Consider the following 19,795-nt stretch of genomic DNA (forward strand, 5'->3'; position numbering starts at 1 on the left):
GCAGGTTGAGAGGTGACCAGTTGAGAACTAGTGGAATTCAGAAACAGTGTTCTCAGAAAGAAAACCAAAACAAAACCCCAAACAATAAATCCAGCAACAAAAAACCCCACCCACCAAAAAAAATCCCAAACTGCAAATTACTGTCTTAGTAAATGCTTGCAAGAAATAAAATTGGAGGAGTTTGGGGAGTGTGGGAAATACTTCCTATTGGATTCTAAGATCTGATCATTATTATTTAATCACGTCCATTTTTTTTGTTTGTTTCAAAACAAACTAGCTGTGATATTAAGCTAAGGATACTAATTACAAAAGAAGAGGCTTTTTTATTATTACTTCTAGCAGTACCGATATGGATACATGGCATAGCTAGGCCATTATCCCAAGAGATTGCCAAGAAAAATATCTAGAAAGCAGGTTGGACAGAGGTTGTAAGATGTGCGCTCCCAGTGTACTTTTAAAGTCAAAATTACTTGCTTATCAAAAAATCCTTTTCTTAAATTGCTCATTACAGGTAACTATTTACTAAAATAATTGCTTGGTTAATGATTCTTTCAGTAATGCACATTTTCCAGTAATCAAAGGGAAATGGTGTGGTCAGTTTGGGCTAGAGTAGAGCTTTAGGTTTGTCGGCACCTAAAGGTTATTTCTGACTACCTGCTCTGCTTATTAAATTCATGCTTTGTTTTGATTTAATATTCAGATGGACTTCAGCTGAATGGGACAGAAAAAGGTTTTTAGATTTGAAAAGGCTGTGTAAAGGGACTTCCCGGGAGATGAAATAAATTATTTGAATCTGAGCATAAAAGGTATATGGCTAAGGCTTTCTCATTCTCAGTGTGTATATTTTTTAGATTAAACAGGAGAAGAAAGGAAGCTTTAGTTTAATCCATGTGGTCTGCCATCAGAGTGTGGTGTGGAAGGGATTCCAAGGCAAAGAAGATTTATTTTTAAAACTGAGTACAAGATCAAAACTTTAAATCTTGGCAGTTTGATTTGTTGAGGTATGAAGAAGTAGCATTCCTTTTGATGCACATTTAATGAAGTATTGCGGTGTGCTACATGAAATAAATTGGAATAAAATAAGTTTTATTGTGTTTTTCCAGAGTTGAAGGTTAAAGTCAGTATCTTAACTATTGGCACCAAGATGGATCTGTACAGATCACGTCGACTTTGCATGAAATTGTCTGTTCTGCTCTGAGGAACTTTTGTTATAAGTCAGGCAAATAACTGAAATTCCAGTCAGGAGAGAAAGGGTAGTTCTATAGCATCTGCAATGCTTCATGTTGAAGAAACCACTGGAATTAACAGCACCATGCTACCTGCCAGCAGGAAAGAATTCCATGATATTTTGTAGCCATGTGGCATTTCAGCAAGCATATGCACTGGTAATAAGTGCACAGGATGAAGAACTGTGCTATATAGTCAACCTTGCTGGAGAGTTGTGTTCAGTGTTAGGCTGACAATTTAGTTCTTTGGTGATAAGTGCACTGGAGCACTGTGTGGAGGGGGCAATAAGTTTGTGTTCTGTTCACAGATGCTGCCTGTTACCCATGGCTTTCAGGGATGTGAATGCGAGAAGACATATTGGACTTCAGGAGCTCTCAACCTTGGCATCAGCTGGAAGAACATTGTTGGGGCCAATGAAATCATGGAAGTTCATTGTGGATGAAAGCACCAACCAAAGCACATTGATTTGTTCTGCTGTTAGACTGATTGAAAGTTTGGATTTAACCAGTGCTGCCGGACAGCTTCTTAATGAAACCATTCAGGCGCAAAACAAGGAGTTTAAGACTGGGATGAGTACCCTTTTGTTTCTTGTTGGTGCGTGGAGCAATACCATACTGGAGTGCCTCCAGCAGAATGTTCCTGTTTCTGCAATAGTATCTGTGATGTCTGAGGGCCTGAACTCTTGCTGTGAGAGAGTCCAGTGTCTTCAAGTTTCAATACATGATGTTAATAGAGAGCTGTGTTCTAGCAGTGTTAGGCCAGATGCTTTTAAAAGTGAGACTTCCCAAATTGAATGTGACAGTCTTCTAAATCCTCAGATTTTCATGTATTTTCAGAAAGATATTTCTGCACCTGAAGAAGCAATTCCAATAAATTCTTGTTCCCATCAAGATGATGATTGTGGTTTTAAAAAGTGCCTGGTTTCACCTTTAGCCAGCTTTGGTTCAGTAGTTTCTCTTGTCAAACCAGCAGGTGACAGAAGAGCATCTATGATTTCTGGAAGTGGTGCCATTGCATCCAGCTGTAACAAACAAAAGTTAACCCATAGCAGGTACTTCAGCACTTTAGGAAAAAGCAATTTTTCAAATCAGCAAGGTACTTTTCAGGGATACCTTTCAGGACAAGCAGCAGATCCATGCAAATGCTATGGCTTAGGACACCTCGCAATGGCTCTGAGCCACGGAAATCAGACTAGCATGAAACTACTACAAAGCATTCTTGAGTATCAACGAGAGAGAGCAGAATGCGGTGGCTCTTCCCAGTTTAAAGTTGCAGATATTGTGACGTGCTGTTTACCGGCCCTGCCTGAAAGTTGTTCTTGTGTATCCCCGGGCTTTGTCACGTTAGTATTACCAGAACAAGCCGCAATTATCAAGCACCTTGAAGACAAACCCCTTCGGATTCTGCTAATGGATGGTGACCTAACTGAACAATATCGTCACTTAGGTTTTAATAGACCATGTAATGTACGGACCATATTGGAGTATCCTGGCCTACAGGAAGGCAGAGCAGAAGACTTGTGGCTAAGCAGCATGTCAGGTATTCTGACAAACTTTGAAGTAAACTTGGTTTTGGTCAAAGGAAATGTGTGTGAAAACTTAATGGAAAGATGCATAGCAAACCGTGTATTGGTGATTGGTTCTGTGAGTCGGGATGTGATGTGTGCCTTTGGGGAGGTCACCAGCGCCCAGCCAGTGACATACCTCACGCAGCTGAATGCTTCTTGTGTGGGGAGCGGGGCACAAGTGGAGCTCTGGAAGGCCTGCGATGGGCGTGCAGTGGATCTGGGAGAGCTTGTGCCAGTCAGGATAAAAGCACGAGGAGTCCCCCTGCTCACGGCTGTGCTTACCACTACTGTAGCTTCAAAGATGCAGCTCATTGAAGACCAGTTCTGGACTTTAGTGTATCGACTCCATCACGCTTTAAATGAGAAGAAGGTTTTTCTGGGTGGTGGTGCAGTGGAGCTCTTGTGCCTTAGTCACATTCAGATGCTTGCAGAAGAGCCTTCACAGCCAGCAAATAAAAATGCTGTGAAAGGGTTTCACAGTCCTTGGCTGGCAGCATCTGTGACAGAGTATAAATCCGTTGTGCTCCAAGCACTAGCAAGTGGCTGGAAGCAGTATCTTTCGGTGGTTATGTGTAACACTGCAAAAGCTGCTTCAGAGCTGGAAGCCTCTACCTCAGTTGATCATCACCTCAAAAAAGCATCTGACTATGGCTCTCCCTCAGCTTATATATTGAAAGAGTTTAGAAGAGGTGGTCTGCTCAGGGGTGTTTCTGGTCCCTTTGCTGACCACGGAGAGAGTTTAAAGGTTTATGATAACATTGCAGCCAAGACAGAGGCATGGCGGAGAGCTCTGGACTTGGTACTGCTAGTGCTTCAAACAGATGCTGAAATTATCACAGGTCCCAAAAGGAACCAGCTATTGAACTCACATGCATCAAGTGAATTTATGCTTTTATAGGACTTGCTGGCTTTATAAGTACATGAGTCAGATGAAGACATTCAGATGCAGCCTACATTTCTTCATAGTTTACAAAGTTTATGTTTAGATGTGATTACGACTTCAGAGTGTAACAGCAGAAATCGTCATGCGAGACAATCATAAGGTAGATACAATTTCCGTTCTAGAAATGGGTTAAATAAACAAAAATCACTTGTGGGCTTACCTCTAACCTCAGCCATGCATTTCTAACCAATGATACTGTCTGTATGAATGGATGAATTCAGTCAAACTGACTTCTCTAATCTTACTTATCAGGGCAGAAGTGCAGTTCTTTTTTTTCCCCCATTATCATGAGGAGCACTGGGCAGGTGGGTACATGCCGAGTCTAGTGGAGAAAAGTGTGATACTTTGCATATCATTGTTCTGAACATGCACTGTCTGTATGAGGCATTTGGACATGTGTTCTGTTTAATAGCTTTTAACGTCTTCTAAACATGGATAGGGATTTCTTAAATAACATTGGCATACTTGTGTTGAATCAAAGATGTAATTAGTTTTTAATTAATGTCTTAATTCTTATATTTGCAATGTACAGAAATTAAACTTGCAATAATTTATGCCTTTACTCATTGTGATTGCTGGTGCAGGTGGCAGACAGTCCTGTGGTGAAAGCTAAGAACTGGGGTGGGCTAAAGAATGTTTTTTGAGTTGTGATTCAACAGAAAGGCAGACAGTGACTAGTAATTTTATTGATGGAGCCTTTGCTGCTACATATTTACTACTTTAGGTGGATGTTTTTTCTTCTGGACTCATTTTCCTTGTGCTGTCTTGGAAAAGAGCCGTCAGCTACCTAATTAACCTTAAACATAAGATGAAATTGAAGTCCTTAGAAACAGCTTTTGAGTGTTGAACTGACTGGAAGCACTAACTTCATTTTATGAGGAGAAGAATCTATCTAAATGCACATTATCTGGAGCTTCCTTCTTTCCTAATATATGTTGTGTCAAACTGTAGACTCAGATCTTTCATAGAGCTGTTTACTCAAGCGGTTCACTCTAGATAATCGGTATATTCAATATATAAGGAAAAGAAAGACAAGGATGATGAAATTCATCCTCAAATATGTTTTAGTTACATACAGGTATATGTGGATGTGTATTAAAGTAGTGATATACAGTATATTCTCAAAGGCTTCACTCAGAATTTTCATTGCTGAGTTGCATATTTTTAAATTTGTTTTCTACTTGCATGTAACTGGAAGGCTTTTGAGGAGGGCATATGAATAGCAGTTGCGTTTTAGAAATATGAGAGAAAAACTTTTCTGTATGTAGAAAGCTACGCTCGCAGAATTTAGCCGTCTCTGACTCAAACCTAAATATTTCGGTTTTCTAACAAACTCCACAATTCAATGGGTTTTGGCAAAAACTCATTGCTAGTATAGGGGTTTATAATTTTAACTTGAAACAGTAGTTCCTACCAGCATAAGGATCTTGTTATATTAAAGTTTTGGTCACCCTGCTATTACATTTTCATTATTAATCAGCTGGCAATTGATGTTTAACTGCTTCACCACACTCTTGGTGTACCAAGACATGAGAGAAAAAAGAGTCTGGTAGATCAAAAGAGGCAAAATGAGCTCGAGGCTGTTAGGTGAAAGAGAAATGGAAACACAGTGTATAAATAAATACAAACAGACTCTGCTGCTCTGCAAGTGTTTGCAGCTCATGTTTGGCTTTATACTGTTTTTCTTGAACCTCCTGTACTGAGCATTGCATAATCCCTGTTCCCAAGAAAAGATCCTCTTGCACTTTATTTGAATAATAGAGTTAAGTGGATTATGGAAAAGCTGCCTGCATGAATTGTATTAAGGTGGTCCAAGCATCTATTTATAGGGCTCTTAGACACTGAGCACTGACGCACCAAATGTTGAGAAAATCCAAAATGATGTAATTTTTCCAATCAGGCCTTTAAAAAGCACATTATGAGATACTGAAATACTGTGATGCAGAGGTTTTCTACAAAGCTGTCTGACATTATATTTTGATTGTTTAACCATTGCTTTTCTGCAGGCTAATGAAACTGAAAACTCTATAAACTAGCTAGATATTGTATCCTGGATTACTTAAAGTGATTTATTTTATGTACATAGAAGATTAACATGCATACTATCCTCAAGGCATCTTCCTTCTGCAGTGTGCGATACAATATACACGTGTGGTTTCCTCAGCTTCAAATCTCTTGGACCTCTTTGCAACACAGAATGAGATCCTGTGCGTGTCTGCCGTGTCTCTCAGCACAGGGAACGATTGCAACACGTGGTTTCAGCTTCTCACATGCAGAGACTCCTCCTCGGGCATACAAAAGCTGTTTGCGTAGAGTCTGATGTGATGGAAGAGCTAAGCTTTTACATTTGATGTGCCGGGGAAATGGCAAAGATTTTAGGGAAGGGATTGTCTCAAGGAGCTGGTAGCGTCTCACTTCCTGCTGAAACTTTGTCCTAGTGAGGTGCCTTGTGCCTCCCTTCCATCCAAGTATCATCATTTGCAGCTCATACCCCCTTCTGTTAGGGCCAATGCTGTTTTATTTGATGTTTATCTTTCTGAGGCCAACGTTTTAGGCACCTCTGCTCCTTTGTGATTTCCTGAAATGTAGTAGATGTCTTAACCATAACAACAAGACCTTTGTCCCAAGCTGGGCCAGCCTAGAGAGCACAGCCTGCTTGCAAATCCTGGTCCTGTAAGAACTGACAGCCTGATGATCAGTGGTTGTCAGGAGGCACCTGTCTGATAGTGCCTGCTACCAGGTATGCTAGGAAATGGAGGAGGCAATAGTCCCCAAGAAATTACTGTGGGAGGGAGGTTAAGGTAGTTATGGAACAGGAAGGGCCAAAGGAAAAAACCTGAGCTCATGAGAGAGGTGGGAGAGTCAAGACACTTTTTTTTTTTTTTTTTTGTATTGGCCTTCTTTTGATATCCCAGCCCAGCTTTCTGGTGTTAGGGTAAATGCTGTCTGCCTCCCCTGGCAGCAAGTTTTATTTGCATTTCTTTTCAGCATTTGAAGAAAAACTTGATTGACCCAGTGCAAAGATGTTAGCTTAAATCCCAAAGGCAGAAGCAAGTTTTGGTTACAGGGTTTTCCTGCAGGATTGTATCTTTTGCAAAGTGACCCGTTAGCATAGTTAGATTTATTTTTGGTTTCTTTTCCTTGCTACAGCACAGTGGGTAAAAAAAAGAACAAAGGAAGGAGAACTGGGATGGTCTGTTTCTCAGATGAGTCCTGCTATTGATCCTTTTTCTCCCTTTGGACAGTCTCTCTAAACTGAAGTAAGAATAAATAATGTGCATGCATTTATTTAAAGAGGGGGGGTGTGCAACTGGCGCTTGCAGCAGGCCAAACATGCGCCTGGGGCATGCAGCAGCCCTGCAGAGGTCAGCTTGCTGCCCCAGCCATCCACCCCATGAGCCCTGGCTGCCTGATATGTTACCTGGTTGTGAGCAGGTTACCCTGCCCCTTACCTGCCCAAGTTACAGAGGCAGGGAGCAGGGAGCTGGGTGTCTTCCAGTGAAGGCAAACCTAAACCTTCCCAAGGCAGTCTGGGATCACAGAAAGCTGGGATGGGTTATGTCTAGATGGTTTGGAATATGATGGGAGGATATGGAAGCAGACTGTTTGAGATGCTCTTCTGGGCTGCCTTATCTCCACTTCAGTTTTTCCTGGGAAAGATTCAACTATGTGGAGTGGAGTGGATTTATTTTTTTTTTTCAGGATTAACAACATTTCATAAATCTGCCTGCTTGTCATGTGCTCCTCATTCGGGGGAATAACAGTTTGCTCTTCTACTTTGAAACTTCACTTGCCCAAGCATGTTCCCTTTTCCTGCATTGTGTCTGTAGTTAGTCAGTCTTATTACCTTTTGCTAATTTACTTCAGGAAGCTGATGTAAACTCACACAAAAGTATTTTTTTAACAATTGAAACTAGCAGCTATACATAATCCCTTTTAAATATCTTCTGTACTCTCCAAGCCTTCTGTACTCCTAAGCCTTTGTAAAATGCCTCTGCATGGACTTAGTAGTATTGTCTAACTAAATAAGAAACAAGCTTACCCTGGTGTCCTTGTATGGAAGCTGCCTAACCTCTTTATTTCCTTCTGAATTTTTTTTTATTTATTCCTGCCACCGTTTGTTGTAGAACAAATGTTCTCAGCATGTGTCTAGCCCAGTGATGTTAAGAAGTTTCCTTGTCTAAGGCTTTCTGCATTGGATTAGAGTAAGCGGAGACCTTGCAGCAGGGCAGCATCAAGGACTGGCCTTCTGCTATGTAACTCCCTATGCTTCCTGTAACCAACTCAGGCTGGACATTAAGGATTTGCATCAGCTCTGGCAGGTAACGAATGAATGAAATGTCTCATTATTGATTTTTTTTTTTTTTTAAGGTAAATTGACAGGGAGTGTTAAATTGTTCAGTTGTTTTTCTACAGCTGGTGTAAGACAAGGATCTGGTACTGATTAGCTATAAATGCACTTTTTTGTATCAAACCCACAGGCTTCATGGGATATTTTTTACTTTTTGAAGGGATTAGGGTGTTCACAAGTGTGGCGGAGCAGTACATTTGGTTTGTCCCTTGCACAGCTTCTTTGTGTTAATGCTTTACCTTGTGAGTTGAGTTAAGCTTTTGCGAATTCCCAGAATGTGACCATCTATGCTGCTGTTTCTACAGCTCTTTCTTCAAAGTCGTTTGTAGAAGCATCACTTGCTGATAGCCATTTGAAGCAAAGGGATTATATTTGTTCCTGTCTTCACAGGTCAGTAATCCTTTTTGAGATCAATTCCAGGCCAGTACATTTTGTGCATAGTTTGCATGACACGAATTTGGAAAAATCAAGAAAAAACAGACTAAATTCTGCCACTTGCCACCAGCATTGCTGTATTATCCATTTATTGCAAAGCTGCAGGACCAAGACCCTTTTCTTTCAAGATGGTGTCTTAACCGAGTATCAACAGATCTGTGGTCTTTGTTGGTAACATTGCTCTAGAACTAACTTTCACGGGGATAATTTCAGCGCAGTTGAAGGGAGAGTGAGAACAGCTCTGGTATGTGCCCAAACTTGTGACTGGGTTTGATCTTCAATGGTGGAAGGATGAAAAGAACACACTACTCCATCTGTTTCGGCTTCTTATCTCTTAATTCTTTTAGTAATATTCATTTCATTTAGACCACCTGTAATGGTGACTTTAGCTGCATTTCAGTGATGGTTTGCTGTAAGCACTGGGATTCAGTTTGTTGCATTATGTTCCTGAAAACTTTATTTTTGCTCTGGTTTCCCTTTTGAAAGCTGCACTTAGCATTTGTGGCTCTCTGTGTGTGCGTCTTTGCAAATTCTGGACTCTATATTCCACAGCGCCCAGCAGAGAATATCCAGATACAGCAGGGACCAGCCAGGAGTGTGTAATCATAGGAAACAATGTTGGAGGTGCAACTACGCTTCTGTCCCCCTGCAAGCACTCCTTCTTCCGGGCACGTAGCGTGCACTTCAGAATTTAGCAGAGGGACAAAAATGAAGGTAATAGTCATATGTCTGCAGCGCTGGGTACTTTGGTGGGTGAAAACTCGTTTTTTTCTAGAAGGGAGTTTCTAGCTTTTGCTGTTCAAAGACATTGTCAGTGTAAGCTAGTCACAGCAAAGCTGCTTGCAGACTGGCCAGCACGTGATCTCTGTGGGCCAGGTGTTGACTGCAGCATTTACTGTCTCCCTTTCTTTAAACCCTTTGAGCTCAAAGCACTGAAACCCCACAGACAACATGAGAGGGAACATCCTGAGCAGCCTTGGAGAGGGACTGTACATAACAGCTCAATGGTTCAGCCAGGCTGTGCGGAAGAGTGATCAGTTAATTTGTTAGTGCTTGAATTTACTAAAAGAAAACCCGCAGAGCAGCTCTAGTAGTCTACAGAGGAGTCAGTGAAATGAGGAGTGCACAGAAAACCTGCCCAGGCTTCAGTGCTGCTGCAGTGGTTGGGAGCAGAAGGAGAGCGAGTGACAGAGCCTCCTGGTCACATGTAGTTCAGGGATGGACAAGGGCAGTTTGGGGAAGAGGTGCTTCCCAGAGTGTAGAGGAAAAATAATTCCCTACCCCTGCAGAGTGGCTTCATGTCACATTTAATCCAACTCCCAAGTTCATCAGCACCATCCCCAGCAGCAATGTGTTCCCGTTCCCACAATGAGATGTGTTTGGGAGGAATCTTTGTGTGCTTTTCAGAGCAGTGGAAAGAAATGCTGGGCCATGATCATGCACAGATGCTGAAAGAGCTCCTGGGAAGAGGGGGAAAATGAAGTGAGGAAGCCCTGCATTTGGTTTTCCTGCCCAGCTGAGATTCAAAACAAAAGTAAAAATCTGCTTAACTGGAAAGGAATTCCTTCCTTGGGGACTAAGTGCTACTCCAAACAATAGGATTGCTTTTTAATTATTGCAAGAGTATAAAAGAGAGCGTGCAGTTTTTATTTGGAAATAATGGGAAGATTGGCTCCTGACTGTCTTTTAGGTTGGGTTTTGGTGCTATTCACAACTTTTGCCCACTGTGTTATGAGACCAAATATTTAACCAGTGTTGCACGTTTGGGGAGATGACTAAAAATAATGCAGTTGTTGAATTGATTTATTTCCAAGGTGTAGTCTGAGTCACTGCTTTCACTGACTAAACTTAAAAACAAAACAAAAGCAAACAACAGAAACCCCCTACTTGTTAGCACCAGAGAGCTGAAATGACTCAAGTGGAGTTGTATGAAATAAATTTTATTTATATATCTACATGTATATGCACATTCTAGAGTAGAACAGACACAGTCTGTCAGTTATCAAGAAGAACCTATAGTACAGTCACATAATATATAGGGCAGTTAATCTATTCACCTCTTTACATCAGAGAAAACATCAAAATATCTCCTTTTTAAAAAGAACTATTATTAGTAAATCCTGATTTTGACAAAGAACAGCCTTCTACAAAAAGAACCTCTCCAGTAAACTCAAAGGAATTATGTACTGATTTTGGTATTATTTCCTGTATTTCATGTACTGTTCCCTGTATTTGCAATTCTGTCTGTGGCTTGCAGCTCAAAGATACACATGTACCTTGCATGTACTATTTTAGAGGAAGTGGTCATGAACGCAACTACACGTGTATAATTCCATATCAATATAATGTTTTTGATTCCCTTCAGTGATGAAAATTACACTATACATCTGCAGCAATATTGATACACTGATTAGATCACTTTAACTGGCAAATTCCTCCTAATGTAACTTCATTCCAGTTCCTTATCTTGATCAAGATAAGGGACAGTCAGTATTCAGTACCTCACTTCTCACTGCCCTTCATCTCTTAGTTTCTGTAAGCACTGTTTAAGTAACCATCCCATGCACATCATTCAAGTTCTTGTTCAAGGAATCTCGTTTTCTGGAACCATTTAGCTGTGACAATATGCTGATGGCTGCCAGAAGCCAGGAAACTCGGGTGTAATTGGCAGTAAAAGAGCTTTACTGGAAAAGAAGCCCAAATCTATCTTTGTTTATCTGAAGTACCAGGCAATTAACTTAAAAATTATTTTTATGTGTGACCCTGGCTATGTGACTAGTTTGTTTTTGAAGTATTTGACGTGTCAGAGCAGTGCTGCAAATAAGCTGTACAGAATCACCAGATTGTCAGGTCAGTAATTACTATAAACGGCGTTGCTGTGGCTAATGTGGGAACAGCTCTCAAATCTTAGCTCCAGTGATGGATAGTCGGTACTGTACCCAAGAGAACGTGCAGAGGACCTCCAGATTCCTCTCACAACCATTCATAAGGTCATTGAAACTGTGGCAGATTCAAGACAGGTTCAAGGCCAGGAGAAGCTGGAGGAAATGACTTAAAATTGGTTATTTTCTTATTTCTTCAAGAGAAATAGACTTCTTATTAAATGCTGGCGAAAGATCTTCCAAAGTACAGGGGATATTTTAAAAGTATGTGACTTCTGCCGGTGCCAAGACGTGCTGCTCTAATTAACTGTATTCATTTCCATGCAAAATAGAACTTTAGACTGCCCTACAATGTGGTACTTGAACATGTGGCCCTGATGTGAAGAGGCATTATATAAATTAGATGTTCCATTCCCTGCCCTCCCTTAAATACATCCATCTTCCTTGGTTAAGAAGTTAAAATACTATTTGTTATGAATTGGATTTTCTTTTAAAAGGCCAATCAAGCTGTTTTTCTTTCTGGTTTATGTGTTGCTAAGAGCCACTACCACAAAGTCAGTTCTTGAATGAGAATTTACAGACGCTTTTGCTGATGTGCATCTGTGACAAGATGTTATTTTGCTGATTTGTTATCAGGAGACTAAAGGGTAAGGGGAAATGATACTTGAGTCATAAATTAATACAGGAACCAATACTTTTTCATTAAAAATGTCTTGGAAGTTTCCATTGCTTTGGGGAGTTAAAAGGTTTGGTCCCTAAGAAAGAGATTATTGCAAAAACATGATTGCCCTTCCTCACTTTTCTGAATGCAGGAAAAGGGTTTCTTTCTGATTATTTCTTGGTGGAAAGAAATGTAAAACTGAGGGCTGCTAATGCTGATGAGGAGTGCAACCTTCATTAAAACCTGCTCTTTCATGGATGAACCTCTAATAGCAATTGAGTACTTAATGATGACCTGGAAGAAAATTTGCTTCAGAGATGCAGTACATCTAGCCATCCTTATGAGAATTAAAAGCCCAGCATCCGTAGTAGTTAAAGGATGTCCTCTGCAGGGAATGTCACTTAGGGAAGAGAATGGACAGCTTTGGAGACAGTCATATCCAGCTCTGTCAATCTGTTTCTTATCTCTCAAACTGCAAACTCTTTAGAGAAGAAACTCTCTATTCTGTTCATATAGCATGTAACTAACTGAGGTCTTGGACAATGGCTAGGAGTCAGAATTATTGTAGCAATTAAAGAACGTTTGATGTCATTTAAGATTTGGCTTCTTCACATTGAGAGGCATTTCCTTGATATGTAAAGCTGGTGAAATCTGTCTGAAAGCCTTCTGCATTGCTTGGCCGTGCAGAATTCCCACAAGTCTGGACTCAGGGTAGTTCTTGGAGGGTATTAGTAAACCCTGATGATGAACACAGTAGTTCTTTTTTGGAATATAAGGCGAAGATTAAATGTCAGCAGTTACAGTGTGCCAAGTAGAGCTTCTAGGAGTCCTGCAGTATACACTGCAAATTCAATGGAGCAGAACGGTTCCTGTGCGTACGTACGGGCAGGATGGAATGAATGTCATCTTTTTAAATACTCTGGAAATTAAATGTGACTGCAGTATAGCTACAGAACAGGTTGTCTGATATGAGTTAATATTAATCTCCAGTGTCGGATCTCTATTTATTCGGTCTGACAAAAGCATAAGAAGTTGCCCCTTGTCATGTTTCCTGTATTGGTAATGTGATGCAGTGCTCAGTCAAGCATTTTTGTCAGCAGTGGTTTTAATATTGCAAGTAAAAAATAAAGAGATTTTATTGCTGCAGGCTTGAAAATCCTTGCCTCTTCTGCTTGGTTTTTTTGGGTTTTGTTTTTTGTTTTTTGGGGTTTTTTTTAAGTGGAAACTTAAATTGCTTTTTTAGAATTGTGCTTTCATCTGTGTCTGGCTCTTCCCCTGCTCTGTTTGCTTGGGTCCCCAAAATTAGCAAGAGTAATGTTCTAGTTTGCAGTGCAGTAGGAAAGAATAACTTGACTTTTTAAAATGTAATAAACAGTGCAAGACCTGGAACAAGTACAAAACGTTCAGACAAGGTGAAAGCCCCCAGAAGAATACCTCTATTCACAATGTCTGTGGATGTCTGCAAATACTGCCAGGAGCTTAAGTCTTGTCCTCTTCCTTTCCAAACATGTGTATTAGGTATTTCTTTAAAAATACATACTGTATCCTTGAACTCTTCCATGCTTCTAGTCAAAGAAGGTAGTATTTCCTTTAGACTAGTTGATTCATACATAAAATAAAATCTCTGAGACATTATTTTGGTCCTGGTTATTTCCCTCTTGTGATATTGGATGGAAAACAGACTTTTTTAAGTGTTCAGTTTTGAAAGACAGCAAACATTTCTAGCTAATGAGGGTTTTAATCTGAGCTGTAAAACTAAGTGCTCTTAATTGTGCTTCCTTTAGAACAGATTCATACTCTTTTTTGCTTCCCTTGTTTACAAATTCGTTGCTTGCAGCAGGAACCCTACATAGATTAAAACCTATCTGCTTTACTTTAAAAAGTAAAGTTCCCTATACTGTATTTTCTCCTGTGGAGAAACTGTACTAGAATTTACCTGGCTTGGGTATTTCACTCGGTTTAAATCTGTTTCTAAGTGACCCCAGCTTTTCAAAATGTCACTTCTCCTTTAGGACCTGTGTGTGCTGTACAGCAGATCCTCTCCTTGCGCAGGCAGTGTTTCTCCTATGGGTGGGCTGTCGTCTCTGTACTCTTCTGCTAATAATAATCAAATGAATAGGCTCATCAACTGCCAGGTTCTATGCAGAACCTACAGTAACATGGGATCACCCATCCCCATAAACGTAGCAATTAGAAACTCATTTTTTAACCCCACATGCATTGCTCTGCTGGTCCCTATTCTAAAAGAGGAAAGCATGGTAAATCTGCTGAGGTATAACAACTTCACGGTTAGGTTGTTTCTCTTACTTCATTGCGATTTATTTCTCCTTTGGGTTTTGTATTTTGGTTTTAAATGGAACTAATTGTAATCTTCCTTCCTCTTGTTGTTTGCGTGACAGAATATTCTGCTTTACAGACAGATCAAAAAGGTTTTGTTTTGTGTAGGAAGCCCAGTTGCCGACATACCTTTCCATAGTGCCTGTCGGTTAAACTAATGTAGATAAAACTCTTACATCACAAAACCTTTTCTGTACCTGTGTCTCTAAATGCACTTGAGATGACTTACACAGTATCCATAGCAGATCATAGTAATTTGTTCCTTAAATATAAGCTTTGTCATTCTTTTGGTGTCAAATATGACAGAGTGAGAGACTGTCTGTTGTTTAATGTGTCATCTGTTCCACCTGGGTGACTCCCATCTGTTTGAATATCACAAGCAGAAGCTAATTTTGTAGCTGTGCTGTTGCCAGCAGCCTAAGAAGGGTTCATTGCGGCGTTTTTTATTCCTTTTTAATTGCCTTGAAATCACTGCTGATTATAGTCCAAGTTTCTCTTTGCGGTCTGTTGAGAACAATAGCAAAAGTCCCACTTTGGAAGGAGTGGTACAATATTTACAAGTGGTATAGGATTTATTCTTGGATTGCTTTACTGTGTCACCATTTTTTATTAGCTGATAATTTCCTGTTCGTTAACAACAAGCCAGTCAAAGCATATCTTGTACAGTAGAAGTGGTCTCTGCATGAGTAGCTTTTCATATTAAAAATCTAGGCAAGAGAGAATCCTTTGTAGGTTCCAAAATGTGCGTGAAAGGAAGGGATTAAAAGATGATGGCCTCGTCATCTGATCTAGTCTCTTAAATCCTTTTGGACGTGTCAGCTCCAGAAATTCTTCCAACTTATTTTCTTACAATCCCCTCTGTATTCTGCTTTTAACAAAGTCCTGTGAGAATGCCTGCAACACATCAGCAAATGAACTCAGTTTTGCATCACATTTGAAATTGGCAGGAAAGTGAGGGGCTTAAAGCCAAACCCCACAACATCCTCAAATACAAAATATTAGGGATCAAGATCCTAGTGTTTGCGTCTGAGAAGAACTAGGGCTACTTGTGCTTTGCTGCAATCAATCAGGACTCTCCAGTCTTGTAAAAGAAATGTCGCTGAAAATTAAGCTCATGTCAGGCGGAATCCCCATGTAGCCTTCTCTTAAGGGCAGTACTAGCAGTGGATGGGGCCGTCTTCCCGATGTCTCTGGAGTAATATATAAATCAGGCTGTAGAATATAATGAATAATTTTTTTTTTGTTGCTGCCATTTTTGTTTGGCTTTCCAATAAATTGATTTCCAGAGGTTTGGCTGCAGTTGGTATTTGGGATACTGTAGGAGCCATGGGACCTTCTCACGCTACCTTCCTCCAAGTAGCAAGTAATAGGATGAGAGGAAATGGCCTCAAGTAGTGCCAGGGGAGGTTAGATTGGATATTAGGAAGAATTTCTTTACTGAAAGAGAAGTGAAGCATTGGTACAGGCTGCCTAGGGCAATGATGGAGTCACCATCCCTGGAAGTTTTCAAAAAACCTGTAGATGTGTTACTTTGGAACATGGTTTAGTAGGTGCAGTGGTGTTGGGCTGATGATTGGACTGGATGATCTTAGAGGTCTCTTCCAACCTTAATGATTCTGTGATTTTATGATTTCAGTGTATCCTATAGGGAACTGCCTATAGGCTGAACAGTCACAGAAAGACCCTGTCTGGGGAAGGACTTATTGTTGCACTTCCCTTTGAAGGAAAAAAATCCCCATTTCAGTTTTTCTAGTTTTCCAGCATTACCTACCTTTTGTTAACCAAGTAAGCCCACACCCCAAGCCTTGCTTCGAGGCAGGTCTTTAAAGTACTCTTACTTCATTACTGTGATAAAGAATGTCTGCTTGTTTCCTTACAGGTTTGTCTAGGGCAGCAGAGATCTGCTGCACTGCAGCAGACTAACAGTAAATGGCAATTCCTCAGGAGAGCTGCAGTTCCTTTGTGGCCCTTGCAATTACAACAGATAATCTCTTCCTAGTAACATCTGACATAATTGCAAAGGTATCACAGATTGCTAACATTGCAAGCTGCATTCAGAGATTGATATGATGTGTATGTTGCAGACTTTGCATTAATCTGAAGCTATTTGCCACAAGAGATTCTAGAAACAAGTAACCGCTTGAAGCCTAAAAGTGTTCCGCTGTTGTTACTGCTTTTTCTTTTCATTTTAAAAGCTTGCAATTATATTTTTTTAAAGGGCAAAAGGCAAATAAAGACCATCTGTGAAACACAAAGAAATTGTTAAAAGCTGCATCCACGAGGATCTCTGGGCAGAGTGCCATAACACAACTAAGCATGGAGCTAGCATGATTTAATTAGAAATTAAACATCTCTAAATAATAGTTAAACAAATTCCAAGTTGAAAATAAAATTAAAATCCTCCACCACTTCTGCTTATTTATTTGTGGTAATGGATCATATTATCTCGGTTTTCAAGTTACCATCTATCCTCCTGCATACTGCAAGGTCTGTGGTGTCTGCATGCTCTGTACAAGTGGGGTTACTTAGAGGAGGAGCCACCTCATCAGGCATCGCTCAATCCATATTTCCATCAAAACAGTAGAGGATTTAGAGCAAGTCTGGAGCTCACTGTCTTTTTTAGAGGTACTACATACTGGCATGTAATGGTAGTCTATGTTTATGACATAAATAAATGTGCCTCCTGTTCTGGAAAATGGTATATGCAGTTCATATCAACTGGTTACATTTAAATAAAGAGTCGTTGACAATGGTATGTTGAGACACAATCTTTCTACACGTAAACTAGAATACAACTTCTAATACTTTATCACTTCCTGCACGCTTTTTAGTAACATATCCTATAGCTGACTTTTATCTAAAGGAACAGGTTGCATTTAATGCTAGGCAGAAAGTTTAAGCCAAACTGGATCTGATGACTCTTGGGACGTGCTTGAGGCAAGTACTCTTTCAGCGAAGTCATTTAAGTATTTGTAATAACAATTTATGGTATCATTTCCTGCTGTATTTCCTGGAAGAGCGAGGGTGACAAATGGAAACTTTTGTTGCTGAAAAAGAAAAGTCAGAAAAAGAACTTAAGTCTTGTAAATATATGAAATGGATGTTGACACAATGTTTAAGATTATTGCTGAATGTTTTCTAAATCTAAACCAGAAAACCAGATTTATTTTTTAATTTTCTACACATGCCCCTGTCCTTCACAGAATAATTTTACCCTCAGTTTTAGAGGTTAGATTCATATGTTAAATACATCTGTCTTCTCCCTGAAAACCAGAAGTATTCATTAGAATTGAAGATGACTTAAATATACCAAAACTCTAGAATAAAATTTCTTCACATAGATGAGATCAGTCATGAGACTGAGTGAACAGATTACTTTACCATGGAGGTTCAAAATAGCTGCAAGGAAATGGTGTGACCAGTTAGGTACAACATAGTACTCCTAACGTTACACAGTTTTGGGAATCTTCATAATTTAGAAAATAAAATCCTCTCCCTCATATAGGGAGGATCAGGTAATAAATGTACAATCAGTTACTAAGATATTTTGAGTAGGAAAAAATGAATTTTTTGCTTTGAAGAGAAGGCCTTTAAAGGAAGGCTCATCAGGTAGGCTTTCTGTGGGCATTCCAAGTCAATAAAAGTGTTCCTGGTAAACACAAGTACTGTAACAAATGCAAAAATTCAAGCTTCTGCGCTTGCTGATTAGATGTTTATAGAATAGAGACCACATAGTTCATTGTGAATGTCTGTACTTGGTTTTGGAACTTTAGCCCTAAATTTTCCTTAGATTTTTCAAGACCTGTAAAGAGATACAATTTAATTTCAGAACTCTGTTCATCATAAGCTTTACATTGATCCAGACAACTTTTGTTTCTGATTGTAAGCCAATTAACTGAAATATCATCTGTTTTGTGATGAGTAGAAAATCTGCTTTCTTCTTCTTTCCTTCGTATTTCTTTAAAAAGCTGCAGCATTCCTGACATCTTACTACTGCTCGCTCTCCCAGAAAGAACAGGCAGTTAGAGCTCTGAAATGAGAGTAATTTAAAAATAAGAATAGAAAAGTACTGTAGTGTAGCAACAAATGTCATATTTCATCATCTGCCAAATATGTGATTCTGAAGCCCTGAACAGGTGAGATTCTTGACCCTGTTCCAAGGTGCTGTAAGTTTACCACCAATGTATTTCTTCACTAGAAAGGCTGGCTGGGAGAATCATTGTTATTATTTATATCCAGTCTGTTCATCTCCAAACTCTCCTTCTACTTCCCAGCTCTTCCTTTGTTCTCTAGGTGTGTTAAATCAGAAAGCCATAGCACTACTGTCACCTGGGCTCTAAGTCTTGCCTCTTTACCATCTGAAAAACTATTCTTTGGGCAAACTGGATTCTGGAGTAAGTCTTCTGGGTGCCTCCTGGGACAAGATGAACAGCAGCAGCCCAGAGCTGCTTAAAATGACAGCTGCGGTTAATATCAATTAGAACTTGTTAACACTAGTTGCATTGCTGATTCTTATGAAAGAAATGCCTGCTTGCACACTGGTTACTTAATTAACATGTACACTATCAAGCAGCCAACAACAGCAGTGATCAGAGAAAGGCTATAAATCCAACTATCTTCCCCTGCTTTCAGTCCTTCAGAGACTGTTTATTAAGATTTTTTTCACTCTTCAGCAAATAAGAAATGCTGAGTAAAAGGATATTACATAAATTGGCTGACATTTGTGGTGGACTAGCTAATTCTTGTTGCCTTGTGTGTGTGGTGGCTGTGTGTGTATACACACATGTGCCTGCTATTGTCAATGAGCTCCCTACCCACTCCCCTCTGCTCCCAGCAGGCTGCCGTGAGAGTGAATTTTGGGGGTTACGTAAGAAACAATCCTGGAAAACATGCCGAGCTCTTTGGAATTTACCCTCAGCACTAACCTCTTTCCTCCATTGTGTCATACAATTAAAAAAACTCTCGGTTTTGTTTCTCTTTTGTGGAGTGCTGGGTTGTGTCTCATCTGAAATAATGATGTTTGTCTGTCTTGGGGACAGAATTGGGTGTACCAAAAGACCTTTGCTTCCTTCTGATTTCCATGGACTGCCAGGGCAGTAGTGCCTGGAGTCAGGTAATCTTTTCTTTCCCTAACACTTAGGGGTTGAAGATTAACAAGGGCTCCAAAGGGAATTTGGAGAATTGTTGGGGCTGTATCTTTACCCTAACCTACAGAGGCATACAATTGCCATGCAAATGGCATCTGCATCCTGAGGAAGGTTTATCAACAGATTCTATGTCTAGGACAGGTATTCTTTCCTTCTTTCTGACAAATTATTTGCCTTAAAAAGTAATGCTGTGAGATTATACTTTATGGTTAGTGAAAGTGAAGTCATTTCTAGTGAGAACAGAT

General features: G+C 40.0%; 1 protein-coding gene across 3 annotated transcripts in view; it reads left to right on the forward strand.

The window, feature by feature from the left end:
* Positions 1-19,795, forward strand: part of BBS12 (Bardet-Biedl syndrome 12) — a 45,734-nt gene that overhangs the window by 22,372 nt on the left and 3,567 nt on the right. For 2 of the 3 annotated variants that reach the window (XM_069855185.1, XM_069855184.1), the window contains exon 2: positions 1,535-4,408. In XM_069855185.1, the coding sequence (XP_069711286.1) occupies positions 1,551-3,692 (2,142 nt within the window). In that variant the 5' untranslated portion in view covers positions 1,535-1,550 and the 3' untranslated portion in view covers positions 3,693-4,408. Of the gene's footprint in view, positions 1-285; positions 4,409-19,795 lie in introns of those variants that run through there. The other variant, XR_011337295.1, reaches the window with a different exon arrangement.

Source organism: Phaenicophaeus curvirostris, chromosome 4, assembly GCF_032191515.1.
Source record: "Phaenicophaeus curvirostris isolate KB17595 chromosome 4, BPBGC_Pcur_1.0, whole genome shotgun sequence".
Lineage (NCBI taxonomy): Eukaryota > Metazoa > Chordata > Aves > Cuculiformes > Cuculidae > Phaenicophaeus > Phaenicophaeus curvirostris.